General features: G+C 35.8%; 4 protein-coding genes across 4 annotated transcripts; 1 reads left to right on the top strand and 3 right to left on the bottom strand.

Moving 5' to 3' along the window:
- Positions 1-270: 270 nt before the first annotated feature.
- Cbr-pqn-31 lies at positions 271-1,600 on the bottom strand (the record flags this gene model as incomplete). The annotated part of the gene is made up of 4 exons (XM_045237953.1): positions 271-672; positions 725-814; positions 860-1,482; positions 1,540-1,600. The coding sequence occupies 4 exons, from the start codon at positions 1,598-1,600 to the stop codon at positions 271-273; spliced, it is 1,176 nt and encodes a 391-aa protein (XP_045096713.1).
- A 505-nt stretch (positions 1,601-2,105) lies between these two features.
- Positions 2,106-2,835, bottom strand: CBG19193 (the record flags this gene model as incomplete). The annotated part of the gene is made up of 2 exons (XM_002637431.1): positions 2,106-2,326; positions 2,787-2,835. The coding sequence occupies 2 exons, from the start codon at positions 2,833-2,835 to the stop codon at positions 2,106-2,108; spliced, it is 270 nt and encodes an 89-aa protein (XP_002637477.1).
- Positions 2,836-9,711: 6,876 nt separating this feature from the next.
- Cbr-frpr-6 lies at positions 9,712-14,088 on the top strand (the record flags this gene model as incomplete). The annotated part of the gene is made up of 8 exons (XM_002637429.1): positions 9,712-9,926; positions 9,976-10,132; positions 10,178-10,483; positions 10,560-10,685; positions 10,734-10,858; positions 12,972-13,096; positions 13,172-13,339; positions 13,796-14,088. The coding sequence occupies 8 exons, from the start codon at positions 9,712-9,714 to the stop codon at positions 14,086-14,088; spliced, it is 1,515 nt and encodes a 504-aa protein (XP_002637475.1).
- On the bottom strand, positions 11,532-12,440 carry CBG19192 (the record flags this gene model as incomplete). Its single annotated transcript, XM_002637430.1, has 5 exons — positions 11,532-11,639; positions 11,685-11,809; positions 11,856-11,937; positions 11,979-12,136; positions 12,308-12,440. The coding sequence occupies 5 exons, from the start codon at positions 12,438-12,440 to the stop codon at positions 11,532-11,534; spliced, it is 606 nt and encodes a 201-aa protein (XP_002637476.1).
- Positions 14,089-14,476: the final 388 nt, after the last annotated feature.

Genomic DNA, 14,476 nt, shown 5'->3' with positions numbered 1-14,476 from the left:
TCAAAAAATATTGCCCTTTCAAAAAAAACATCGAAACTTTGAAACTGTTAGAAAATTTCATAAACCCTTTGAAAACAGAATTTTGAGATATCAGAATCTGGCCCGGGTGGACCCGCCTAACCGGATAATGTTTCATTTCAAACCAGCCCCGCCAGGAAAGTATAAAAATGGAGAACTTGAGAACATCTTCCATGTGAAAGGATTTATTGAAACAATACAGGCAAGAATATTCAAAGCGGGAAAAATAATTTTCGAAAAAATCAGAATTCTTTACTTCTTTCGTCCATAATACTGTTGCTGTTGTTGCGTCTGTTGAGCACTCATCTGTTGGTTGTTGGATTGTTGGTTTCCTTGATTTGGCTGTCCCATTGTCTGATCATTGGTCTGTTGGTAGTTTCCACTTTGATACTGTTGATTATTCATCTGTTGGTTACTCGTCTGCTGATATTGGTTATTCTGATTTTGTCCGTTTTGTTGTTGGTACTGATTGTTCTGGTTCTGTCCGTTCTGTTGCTGGAATTGCGTGTTCTGGTACTGTCCATTCTGATTTTGATTGGATTGCTGGTATTGTGAATTGATCAAGTTTCCATTGGCATCGTATTGTGGTGAGGTTCCAATGGTATTGGTGTTTGTTGTGTTACCACAGTTCTGGGCGCTGCACAAACACGGAGCCTACAAAGATTCCTCTTTGGCACAAATACTGAGTGGTTGAGATGTGTCTTACCTGTGGCATGGTTGGCATAGTGGGGATATTCGGGAAAGAGTTGTTGACTGATGGAAGCGTTTGGAACACAGAGTTGATCCATTGGCCAACCTATAAAATATTTATATAAACTTGAGAAGAGGAAAGATCACTTACGTATCCGTTAACTTGGTTCATGTACTGATCAACACTGTCTCTGTATTGCTGAATCTGTTGAAGTTCTTGTTGAGTTGCCTGTCTGGTCTGTCCATTCTCAATAATTTGACCATCCTTGTATTGACAATTTCCATTGTTGAAAGAATAATCCATGAGAGAAACACTGCTGGTTCCACTGCTGGCTTGACTCTGGCTCATTTGCGAGTTTTGGTTCGAGTATCCATTGTTCGAGTATCCTTGCACTTGTCCCGACTGTCCCATTTGGTTTTGTCCGGCGTCGTATTGAACTTGTCCTCCGTAGTTTTGTCCTTGCTGGTTATACATCTGGTTTTGTTGGTTGTTGTTGTATCCAGTAGTGGAGTATTGTTGCTGATTGACATTTTGCTGATTTTGATTATAGGTATTAGAAGTGGCACCATACTGGTTCTGGTTTTGTCCGTATTGCGAGGTGGTTCCATACTGATTCTGATTGTACATGATAGGTTGGGAAGTGGCTCCATTATTATATTGAAGAGTACTCTGTCCACTCTGATCGTATTGATTTCCTTGTCCAGTTTGATACTGATTCGTTGAGTAAGCGGCTGCAAACTGATTAGTCGTCACTGTTTGCCCATTATTCGTATCTAAAATTAGTCTATTGTAAATTTGGTTAGCAAAACATGCATTCTCTAAAAACTCACATTGTTGTTGCTGAGCAGCAACTGCAAGAACACAAACTGATAAAATCGCTGAAAACTGCATGATTCGAAATGGCGTTTGGGTTTTCGATCGACCGTTTCTCTTATATACTCAATGATCGGTTGTCAAAATGAATCAGAGTAAATAGACGGTGGACCCTCCGCCCCACTGTTTGACTTTCTTACTTTTAACTACTGAAAAAGAGAAAAAGAAAAGATTTGAAAATCCAAACAATCTACACTCGGTGTTTACTAGGAAGAAGAAAAGCAGGAGATGACAGTTTGCCACTTTATCACAAAATAATAAAGATGATGATGAAGTTTAGATTGGGAAATATCAACGAAATGATGATATCAACAGTAATCGAAAGCCTCCGGATATGATATAATTTTTGTTTCATTGAGCTTATCTCTGCTAACATGGGTTCAGAGATGTCAAGCAAATATTTGACATGACACAAGAGGAAAAACTATTTCGGCCATTCCGTTGAAGCTTGTAGTGTGAAAATAGATAAGCCTCTAGTTACAATTTTCGAAAAAAAAATATTTATTTATGTTCCATTTGGTGTTCAATTGTTATAAGGATTGTAAAAGTCTGAGTTGTAATTGCTCCAATCGTATGGATAGTAAGGATAATACGGGTTATATGGGTTTTGATTTCCAGCTGTTGAAGGGACAACTCCAGTTCCAATTTGGTAGGTTTGTGGTGTATACCAGAGTTTGATTGGCTGGTAGTTTTGCTGGTAGTTCGACTGGTAGTATGGATCTGCTGGTGCTTGGTAGTAGGGGTCTGAAAGTTGTGATATCTTTGAAAGTTGTTCATATTGATCAAATTCGATCGTGATTTAAACATTGAAAACTTCGGGTTCTGAAGTGGATAACTTTCTAGAAAAGTTAAATAAAATGATATACCGTATTTCCCTCTGATAAAAGCCTACCCAACCCGTCAACTTTGAGCTCAATTATCTCGATTCTTGAGAAAGATATCAAAATTTAATATACTGATGAAAAGTTACTATGATAAACAATGAATCGATACTATGATAAACAATGAATCAATTGACATATTTCTGCTATCTTTCACAGGAATCGAGAAAATGGAGCTCAAAGTTGACTGTGTGGATAAGATTCTATTAGGAAGAATTGGCAATCTTTTGAGCCGAACTTTTTTTCTGATACTCTCTGAGTAAAATTACCTAACCAATAAAACATTTTGATTGTGACTTGAATAAATATATTCAAAAACTTACATCCCATCACGACCGAGAAGGCAAGGAAAGAAAGAATAAGAAAGCGCATGGTGTCTGGAACTGTACGCAACAGTCCATTCCGTTTCCTTATATGGCGCATTGATCAAACAGTCTCAATAATTTTTTGCGCTCTTGTTATTTTATTTCCAGAAAATCATTTATTTGCAAATCGGATAAAAATCATGATGCATAGAGTTTGAACCACTTGAATAGCTCCAATCGTGAAAAAAACATAGGGGGTTTTGCACTCAAATCGGTCCGAAAAAGGAAGTGACGCAGTGGGTTTATTCTTAACAGTTTGTGGATAGTGATGTCATTTTAGGATTTTAGACCTTGCAACATTGCTAACCGGGAAACCTGAATTAGAAGGGCAGACCCTTCTGGTGCTCCTAGGTACTTCCGGAAGGCCCTCTATCACAGGGGTCTTTTTACGCTCCTCTCATAGGGTGCTTCTATTGAAGGGTCCTTTCTATTACAGGGGCCTTTGAACATATTACAGGGTTTTTTCCAGTAAGTATGAATTGTATGATTTTTCAAAAAAAAAATTAGGCAACCGATAACGATGCAACATTATACCATTTAATGGATGCCAATAAAGGAATCAAATGCTCAATGACCAATTTTTTTGCGAAAAAATGCATTTTTTGCTACTGGTATTTTTTAAGGAACAAGAAAACAATGATGGTACTTTCTTTCTGATCTCAATCTAATTTTGTACTTTTCTGTTCTGTTTTGCATCATTTGTTATATAATCCTGTCTGGATGTCTCACTGACGCATAATGAATTCCTTGTCTTTTGTGTGTTATGAAAACAACAAATAGGATATTATTATTACCTCACCTTTGTATTCCCAATTCCATTGTTTAGTTTTCTTTCAGTAAATAAAATCTTTAATTGCTATAGTACATTTCATTATTTTCAGACTGGTCCTTCGTTTTAGGTCCACGTTTCCTGGTATTCCTCAAATGATGGATAACTTTCATCTCTGGAAAAACACAGTCATTTTTTGAATAATTCTTTGTTTTCTTTTTTTTTTCTCGATGACCATCATCTCATTTAATTTAAACTTATTTGCGTTTTCCTCCTCCCGTCGCCTTCACATTTTTCATTTCTCTTTCTTCTCATATAGCTCCGGATGTCAGCTGGAATTGATGGATTTCGAATAATTCATACATATTTATTCTGAAACCTTTCTTCTATTTTTTCCCCGACGCATCACCGCCTATTCATTAAGCTGATTGAGAAATTCCGCTCCCATATGGTCCACTCCTATTTTTGGACACTCGAGTTCTAGACCAAGTTCAAAGAAACTAGTTTTGTTTTTTGAAATTTCTTAAAATTCAAAGAACTCAAAAAAAAATCTCGCTTTTTTCTTTGAATTCAATTAACAGGGAACCGACTTTGATTTTCTTGGTAAATTAGTTTCCGTCCCATTTTCGAGACTGGTTGATGCCTTTCGAAATGCAACAAAGTTCGATTCTAATTAGCAACTGATCAGAGGTCGAAAAATCAAAAAATGTTCAAATTTAGATCCCAAACTTAATTTTTTAAATAAAATATTGATTACAGTGGCTTTGAAAAGTTCAAATACCTAATAAAAATTGTTCAAAATGAAGTCATTTTAGGTTTATGCCCTCTGCTGGAACTCCAACCTCCTGGCTCCGCTTACTGTATCTTTGAGTAGAATTTCTAACTTCAGAATTTTCCACATTAGTCCACAAAATTTCTGAATAAAAATTAAAACTTCCCAGAACTTTGAAATCTAGATTACAGAATTCTTGAAATTCTGAAATGAGAAATATTTTTTCCGAACTCCTGAACTTCCCAAATTTTTGGAAATCTGAATTTCAGGATAACTGGGGTTTCTGAATTTCTGGTTTTCATAGTTTCCGAATTTTTAAATTTTAGAGTTTTTAAAAAATCTGTATCTTTCCGTTTGAAAATTCCTTTTAAACTTATCTGATTTTTTAAATAGTCAGAACTCTTTTGCGTTCTATGTTTCACAGACATTGATACTCATAAAAAGCAAATTATTTCCAATTATGCTAATTGTGACGGTTTGTATCATATTTTTCGTTCGTCTTTTCCCCTCTCACTCATCATCTCCAGAATGATTCACCGAGTCAATAACTTTTATTTCCTTTTCGTTTTTTTTCTTCTAAATATTCTAATTACGTTCGCAAAAAAGACATAGAACAAACAGCTTCTTCCTGCTTTTTTCAGAATCAAAACCCGTGAGATTTTGATTCAATGAACAGATTTTCGGAATCAGTTTTATTTAAAACCTTGGGGTCATCATCGTCATTGGTGGCTTTGTGTGATCACTCTTTCATCAACAATGTCATTGAGATATTCAAAAACAGAGAAAAGAAATCAAGCAACAGACTTTCTTTCTCTATTTAGATTTGTTCCACTTTCCGATGAAAAATACCATTTTGAGGTCCAAGTTTTAGACCACTTCTTTTTGTTCAATAAAAAGGTAACAAATTGGAACAAATGGGAACAAAGTAGCTTAAGATAAAACCATCTGAGTCAGAGAGTTCCTTTTTTTCTTCTTGTTACATCTCTCTCTTTTTGCTTGATGAGAACTCATTCTGACATCCAGACCTCCCCTCTGTTTATGTTCCAATCCTCCCCCATGCCCCCTTTTTTATGTCTTCTGCTTACTTTTTCTTTTCTGAAGATATTTGTAGTTTTTTCAGATTTCTTCTCCGAGTAATCTCATATATCTCATAGTTTATGTGACAAAGATCTTGGATTACCTGACTCATGAAACATTCATCAATCTTTATACTCTTTTATCCTTTTCATTCGATTCTTCACTTCCTTTTTTCCTATTCACACATCATAAGAAATCTGTGAAAATGAAAAGTCTTTTCTGTGCAATCCCAAAAGCCTAGAGCTTATTAAAAAAGACAACTTTTTAGAAGTGAAGCTCCTAATCTATTGACGTCTACGCAAAAATATTACGTCATAAACACATCCAAGCGAATTTCAGAAAAAGACATCTGAAATCGAATTTTCTGTTTTTTTGCTCCTCTTATAAGGTGCATCCTTTAAAAACACGACATCACACATAGGAAAAAAGAAAACACATGCGGAAACTCAAAACCTTTTTTTGTTTTCAAAGTGAAACACAAACCCATACTTGAAAAACATGTCAGATTTTTTTTTCAAATTTTTAATTACACTCCGTTTTTGTAAACATTTTTTTGCAGAGAGTTCGTTTTTTCATTTTGAACCCGGAATTTTTTTTCGAAAATTACTGAAAACCTAGGCCCAAACGGGCTGGGCCTTGACAAATTCGAAAAAAAAAGCCCGGCCCGGCCCGTTGCAAATATGAGCAAACATTTGTTGAGAGCCTCATTTCAGGAATTGATCAAATCCAAAATTGGATGCGTAATTAAAATTCTGTAATTGTGAAATCCTTGATCAGAAAACAGGTTTTTTTTGAAAACAAGCAAATTTTGAGCATTCGAGAAAATTGAAGCCAAAAGCTCAACCTGCAAATTTCTATATTTCTACAACGGTATTTTCAGAGCTCTTTAGAAATTAATCTGACATCACTAGCGTTTCAATGAACGTTTTTTGAGCATATTCATTATTCCAAGAACTTAGGACCTGCCATTTTCAGAGTGTCAGTTTGTATGCTCAAGAATGTAAATATTGGGAGATGTTTTATAATTTGTGCTTACATCAGTTTGTCGTAGTCTTCTATTTATCAAAGTGTGCTTAAGTTCTTGGAAACCAATTATCCCTATATAATTATCATAAAACTTTGAGAGTTTTGAGAAACACATATACTTTTTCTGTGTAAACAATTACTCTCATGTACCAACTTGTGTCAAATGACTATGTTTCAGTTTCTATGGTTTCCGCTTTCAAAATTCGGCTCCGCGTCACTTTGGAACAGAGACGTTTCAAAACCAGTCATTTCCAAACCGGGCCTTTGCGAAACTGTGGTAATATAGGTGAATGGCTACATTTCACACTATAAAGACAATCATAGGCTTTTCAAATATGTTTTTTTTCCATAGAAAACATCCTGACATTTGAAAAAATCCAAATTTTAATTTGTTCAAAAAACAATTTTTTAGCGTTTTTCGAGTTTCATAATGTTTTCTATCAGAAAATGCATACTTGAAAATCCTATGCTTGCAAAAAAAAAGAATTGTAACCATTCTACTGTATTTCCGTAGTTTCGAAATAACCACTATCGAAATGACTGGTTTCGAAGTGACGCGGAGCCCAAAATTCTTTCTGCAATACTTCTTGTACGCGGAAGTTCCATTTTCTTCATAAAATATCAATTCTGCTATGATCTTGGAACTTTTGACATTCATAACATATCAGAAATCATACTGCGTACGTTTTGTTCTTCATTCTTCAACCTTCCTCTCTCTTCATATTCTCTGAACATGCATTTTAAGACAAACTCAATTTTCAGTTGTTGTTTGTCTGGAATGTGCAAGGTCGAACCTATGTGTCATTCACCAGGCACGCTCGTTCAAATTGAACTAATTTGGGAGGACAAGATTTTTGAAAAATCCTCGAACGATTTGAGTAATCGCCATTTATGACGTTTTCAGATGTGGGAGAATCTTTCTGTCCTCAGTTTTCTTCGTCTAGACTTCGGATGTTTACGATAGTCAAAGCATAAAGCCTTCAAGATTATTTTGCAAGTTTTTTGAAATTGGGATTAGTAGTTTACACATTTTCGCACGATCCTCCTAGCTTTTCAAACATGATTATTCGAATCATAAACTCTGCAAAATTCGAAACTTGAAAACTTCGAAAAGGAGAGGTCTCTTGACTTCGAAAGCATCCCTCCCTTCTTCTCCTACAACACTTTTCCAAAATCCGTTTTTTTCCTATGTCGTCGTCAGAAGCTCTCTCTTGAAGTGAGAAACCATCGAACACGTTGGTGGGAAAATTATGAATCAGTTATGAGGATAGATTTGGGAATTCTGAAGATCCCATTGTGTCCCTTTGATTATGTGTCCCTTTGATTAAAAAAACTAATTTTCTGGTTTCTCGAACTCTTGAACTAATTTGACTGCTGAAGTGGCAAAATTTTGTGAGCAAGTCCTAATTATACATCCAGAATCTCTGCATCTAGATTCTTCCTAATTCGAAGTTATCACGCAAGTCTTCTTCATTGCCACGTTATAAAACCGAAACGGAGGATAACTGGAAAAAAAGAACTAGAGACCACATGTGAGAATCTTCGGGTTGGTTAATTAGATAATCTCTGCCCGTCACACTTCTTGTATCTTTTTTTGGGTTCAAAGAAAATCTAGTCTGTTTTTCTTTCATCTGATTTTTGTCTTTTTTTTCCGGGTCAGAGTTCCAGGAATCCGTATATTGACATATCCACTTATTTTTGAACTCCCTCATCGAAAATTGTGAAAATCTGTCTTTTTGTTGTCTTCATTTATCTTCCATAGAGATTTCTTGCTTTTCGTCAAATTTGCCAAAACAGCTCTCCATTCTTTGGCTACGCATTAAACTAGGTTTCCATTGAAACCAATATTTTTTCCAGACCAAGCTCCAAGAACTAGTTTTCCAATTCAAAATATTTTCATTTTCACCTGAAAAGGGCATATTCGTTTTTCTGACAATTGTCCGTATTTTTCTGATAAGTAGTAAAAAACCAGAACGTTTTGTTTTCGAATGTGGTGTACGGCGAATTTTCTATCTATTGTTTTGTATTAGTTAATTTTTTTTTTAATCAGAATATCTCAAAAAAACACATGCCGATCTACAATCTACATAATTTTCTGCACAAACCGTACACCATCTTTAACTGTATTTCTAGTCCTAGACTACATGCTATCATATTGATAACATCCTTATCAACAAAAAAAAACTACCCCCTACAAAAGTTTTCTTCTGAATCAACTTGTGTTCTAAAAATCTCCAACTCCTTCTCTTCCAGAATCAACATCACGTCACTATTTCTGATACACCGCCCTCGACTATAATTTACAGTCATAAATTTAAACAACTGGGCCGTTATTTATTATTTCTAGACTCACTATCATTTTTAACTGAACTACTCAACTATCGGGGAAAGGTTAATAAATCATTTGATTTATGACAGTCATAAGAAATTTCAGAGTTCTTTTCCAGAACTTGTGTTTTGCTCAAAACTTTTCAAATTGAAAAAAGCTACATTTCAGATTCAGCTGCTCTTTTGAGCCATTGGATCATAGCTCTCATTTCCTCTTTATTTCCTTCTATTCACCGTTTTAGAATCCATCCTAGGATTGCTATTTCTAGAATTGAACTCAGTTTGAATAGATCGAAATTCTGTTTCAGAATCTACCACACTAAAGAACCTCTTCCTTTAAAGGGGAAATTTCGGAAAATATTTTTTTAATAAAAGAGGAAACCAATGTTGGGATCTCCTTCCTTTTTCCCTACTTCCTTCTTCTCACCTATCATTTGCCGATCAGATTTCAACTTTTTCTCATTCTTTATTTGTGTGCCAATTTCTTTCGAACTTTGTGTAGTTCTTGGCACTTTCCCTTCTTCAAAATGTGCCAGACAGTGAACGTCAAGTCTCTCCCCGGTAATTGCCATTCTCTTTTAATTACCATTTTCCTTTCTGTTTTTAAATAAAACGTCTCGATGTGTCGTCTGATGTGTTTTCGAGTTATCCCTCTTCTAACAGCAGAAGAGAAAAATAGTTGAAAAGTTCCTGGGCACAATGGAATCACAAATGTTCCAAAATATTTACTCGCCGACGCTTTTTTCTCGCTTTCATCCATATGTTTCCTTGTCTGCTATTTTTTATTATATTCTTTTTGAATTCCTCATCTCTTGATATTTCCCACAAGTGCAACTGACACATTCTCGAAGCTTTCAGAATCCAGTTGAATTAATTAGAATTCCATTTTCAGACTTGGCTCCAAGTTTAGAATGCAATTGACAGGATGGCCGGAATACGTCTCTATGATATATTTACCCATAATATTGGTAGGATTGATAGGAAATGGGCTTTCTTTATATGTCTACACTACTCCAAACATGCGAAAATCTACAGTAGCCTTCCTATTGTACTCACTCTCGATCTGTGATATTTTTGTCCTTCTCTTCGCGCTGCCAATATACAGTATCTCATATCTTCCGATCTGGTAAGTAAGGATGTTTCTCAAGGATTCTATTATAGTTTTGACTTTCCAGGGATAATGTGTATGGTCCTTGGTCAAAGCGTCGAATGTTTATTGCTTTCTCGACCAAGTTTTTCTATCCATTATGCATGACTGCAAAAACTGCAAGTCTCTACATTATGGTGGTTATTACTGTAGAACGTTGGATTGCAGTGTGCAGACCTCTTCAGGTATAACATTGAATTTCGGGAACATCTGGATGAATAAAATTTCAGGTTCACATCTGGTGCACATTCAAAAACTCTGTCCGAATCGTGACTGCCATCATCACATTTTCAATTATTCTCAACTCTCCAAAATTCTTCGAGTATCAAATCGGCTACTCGGATACAGTTGGGTACTGGCCAAAACGAGGAATCCTGGATGCAGATGAGCATTGGTGGTATTACATCACATATTTTATTGGCATTTCTGTTATTTTTGATTATCTCCTTCCATTCATCATCATGTTTGTTGCCAATATGAAAGTGATCAATGAGTTGAGAAAGTCACGGAAGGAGAGAGCACTTCTGACAACTTCGGTAAGCATTTTTGGGAACATTTTGTCCTTTGTGCTCAGTTTTTTTTGATTTCTATTCAATTATTTATACTTTTCAGCTTCAAAAAGAGCAAAATACAACTGTGATGTTATTGGTTGTGACTGTGCTCTTTGGATTTTGCCACTTTTTCAGTATGGCATTGAAAATGTTTGAGAGTATATTCAAGGATTTTCTGACTAGACATGTAAGTTTGGAAAGTGTTTAGGTCTGATCTCAACCTAGATATTTTCAGAACGAATATTTCGAAGTGATGATTGAGGTTTCGAACATTCTCATCATCATTCACATCGGAACCACTTTCTTTATTTATTACTTTTTCTCCGCTAGATTCCGGAACATTTTACTTTATTTATTCAAGTGAGCAACCCGCCGCCTCCGTTCATTTTCATCAATAATTATTTTCCAGGAAGCGTCGGGACCTTCCGGATAATAGTCTGACCGATCTCAACAAACGACGACTGCTCCAGAAATCGGATTCAACATGCACGTCGCTAGCAAAAACATCTCCGAAGACGTCGATGGCCTAACCGAATCTAGAAAAACTTATGAATTCTGGGTGTCTTTTGATCTCGCTCCCCGTGTCTGGTGTTTACTTTGATCTTACCTTTCTACTTGCCACATTCTCTTTGGTTTATTCTTCGCTTCTTAATTATCATTCCAAATGTTATATGTCTGTTTTCAAAACGGTTCTGACAAATACAAAGTAGTTCATGTCCGGTTCAAAACATTGTTATTATAACTTGAAGAGGAAGTTTAGGATAATTGATATGTTTCGAAAATTTTCGAGACAACGACAGCTTCGAAACACGCTCCCAACATGTTGAGAGTGCTGATGAAGGGGCCAAAATTCTAAAATTTGGAAATTCGCAAAACGTTTATCCCCTAACCTCACACTCACATCTGCTCCTCGAATGATATTAATCGCAAATGGGATACAATCGAAGATGGTGGTATTGAACATGCAGAGAAGGAACCAGTAATCAGTCATATTTGATTTTGAGAGAATATGGAACAAAAAAGACCGTGGGAATCAAAAACGGACCTTTTCAATTCGTTTCTCGCCTGTTTCCTTGATCTCATAGAAGCAAATAAGGATTGAATGAATAAAAACACAAAGGAAAGTTAGGGAGAAGAGAATCTGAAAACAGAATAGTGACATTTGACGATGGAATTCATTTCATACTGTTCTATTTATGGTAGCATAATGAGCGAAACAAGGTCCCGCCATACAGCCAAGTGCCATGCATCCCGGATGAGCAGTTAACTGAACAAGACATCCGAGAAAAAAAACAAGAACGTCAGTGATACCTGAACTACAATAGCTGTGATTTATATTGTGGCACTTTTAACTTACTAAAAGCCAGAGAAAGGATCAGTATAGTAGAACATGCAATTTTCGGTGAACATGATTTAGCAAACTGCGGGCGGGCGAGAATCTGAAAATATCTTCGTAGACTTTTTTAGGACACAAACAAACAATTATTCTCCAAAATAAAATGAACACTGATAGAATAAATCGAATCGGCCATAAAAAATCAGAGGGAGGAGACGAGAAAACGACGAAATAGGTAGACTTCACAGTGACCTTGTTGGCATCAAGTGCTTTCCTGATAATCACACCAATATAGATTATCACTGAAATCACTTAATAGATCAGAATTTATTCAAAACGGAATATCACCTGAGAATCCTACAAAAATATCCAGATGGCATCGTGAATAAATTAGAATCAAGGAAATATGTTTTTTGATTGTATTCCTGTTTGTTCTTGTGATTGTTAGGCAATTTATACAAATCACAGAATACAAGAAGTCAGCCCAACGAGAGCAACGAGCAATGGGAGAGTCATAATTGATAGAGCGAGTTCTGAATGAGCGTCGTTCAAAATACCCTCTGCTATTTTCTTCTTGTTTTTTTCTTCAGCTTTCTCAAATTTCATTTTTGTCAGGTAAACTAATCATCCTAAAAGCATTTTTGTTCTCATAGCTTTGACAACTATTTGATCTATCCTTGATCAAATGATTATGACTTTTGTAGCTATATCTTTCTGTGACCTTATCATCAGACGTAAGTTTTATTGCGATCTGATAGCACTTTTTACAGGTGGCTACAAAATACATAGCCAACTTATCGAGAAACATTTTAATAGAATTTTAAACTAATTTCATTCACAACTCGCTCTTTTTAAAATGACACTTCTATTGCTCGTTTCTCTCGTTAGATTGATTTTTGTGCTCTTATGATTTGTCCAGTTTTCATAACTTCATCAACTATTTGATCTATTCTCGATCAATTGATTATGCATTTTGTAGCCATCCATTTCTTTGACCTTATCAGCAGACGATACCGTGAACTGATAGCATTTTGTCCTATAAAATGCTATCGAATGAAGAGAATTTTTGACTATTCTCCTACTTGGAAAAATGAAAGAAGTTTCTTTCGAAATCATTGAAAACCCAGCTGCGACCAGCCATCTCTGGAAACAATGGAAACATTTGGTTGATGCTGAAGGATGGACATCCGATGATAATTCAGTAACTGAACTGGTTCCATCTCTCAAGTCTACTCGAAGTGTTTGGGCAGTTACCAAAACACGTGAGTATTTTTTTTTATCTCCCGTTCTGTATCTTCTATATCAGAGACGCTGTCAAAAAATTCTTTTTTTTGTAGCAGAACAAAACTTTGTCGGAAGTGTTGTCTGGAATGAATACGATGACATCTGTTGGCTTGGATTTTACTTGTTGTGTCCCGAATATCGTGGAAAAGGGATAGGATCTATCATCTGGGAACGAGCAATGTCTAGAATCAGAAAAGATTTAGTTCTGGCTTTGAGAGGAGGTGAGTTCCAGAGTGGCACCAAAATAAATAAGTACTCGGTTTAGTGGTTAAAATGGCCCCAAGATACAAAGCAAGGGATACTCCAGTAGATGGACCCTTGTTGGAGAATTATCGTATGAGCTCAAAAAGTTTCCACGAATCTATGAAAAGTTATGAAAATCTGGAATTGGTGGGTGATTTCGAAAACAACTAGATCTCAAATCCCGCTTCAGAATCAAAAGTTTGTAAGAGATTTGTCAACGGAAGAATGGGAACATTTCTTAAAATACGATCGAAGTGTGACAGGTAGAGATCGTCATGAATTCCTCCAGATTTATTACAAAAAGTTGGACTACACTTTTGGAATTGTCTTCTACGACAAGACTGACAATATTGTTAGTGTAATTTCTGCAGTTCCAACTGGACATAGAGGTGAAGATTTTACAAAAGTTTCCTTCCGAATGTCCGAATTTTTAGAGAAAGACTTCTACAAGATATGTCCTTTGTTCGCCAACTCCAACGATATTGCTTTCCATGCCATGAAAGTTCTTTCCGATGTCATGTTCGAAAAACATCCCAATGCAACGCTTATCTTTCATTTGGTGAACATTCCGGACGGATCTTTCAATGTGCTTCACAAGTTCTTCAAAGATCTGAATATCACAGCAGGAATCAGTGGAATCACTCTCTACAACAATGATTATCCACCAAAGGGAGACCTTAACAAGGTGTTCATTCCACATAATAATTCATGTCATTTTGATTACTAGATAACTAGTGTTATGTGTTTCAATGTATAGTCTATACAATATAGATACAAAGTTTGAACTTCAAATATTTTCAATGCATTTCTGTGACTTTACGCTTTCATACTCTCTTTCTTACAGAGAATCTTTCAGTATGCATATCTTATCAGCTAGCCTTTTCTTCGAAACTTTTATTGCTCTCTGATGTCATTTACCCCGATAATAATACTTCTAAAAAGTTTCATTCTTATGATTCCCTCACTAATAATGTCTATGAAAGTCAAAGACGTTGACTTTGATATTATTGAAAACCCAGCTCCAACCAGCCATCTCTGGAAACAATGGAAACATATGGTGAACACAGAAGAATGGTTATCCGATGATAATTCAGTCACCGATCTTCTCCCATCTC

The sequence above is a fragment of the Caenorhabditis briggsae genome (genome assembly GCF_000004555.2).
Source record: "Caenorhabditis briggsae complete genome, chrV, whole genome shotgun sequence".
Taxonomy (NCBI): domain Eukaryota; kingdom Metazoa; phylum Nematoda; class Chromadorea; order Rhabditida; family Rhabditidae; genus Caenorhabditis; species Caenorhabditis briggsae.
Note: the sequence above shows the minus strand (reverse complement) of the source record. Positions and strands in the feature narration are given on the sequence as shown.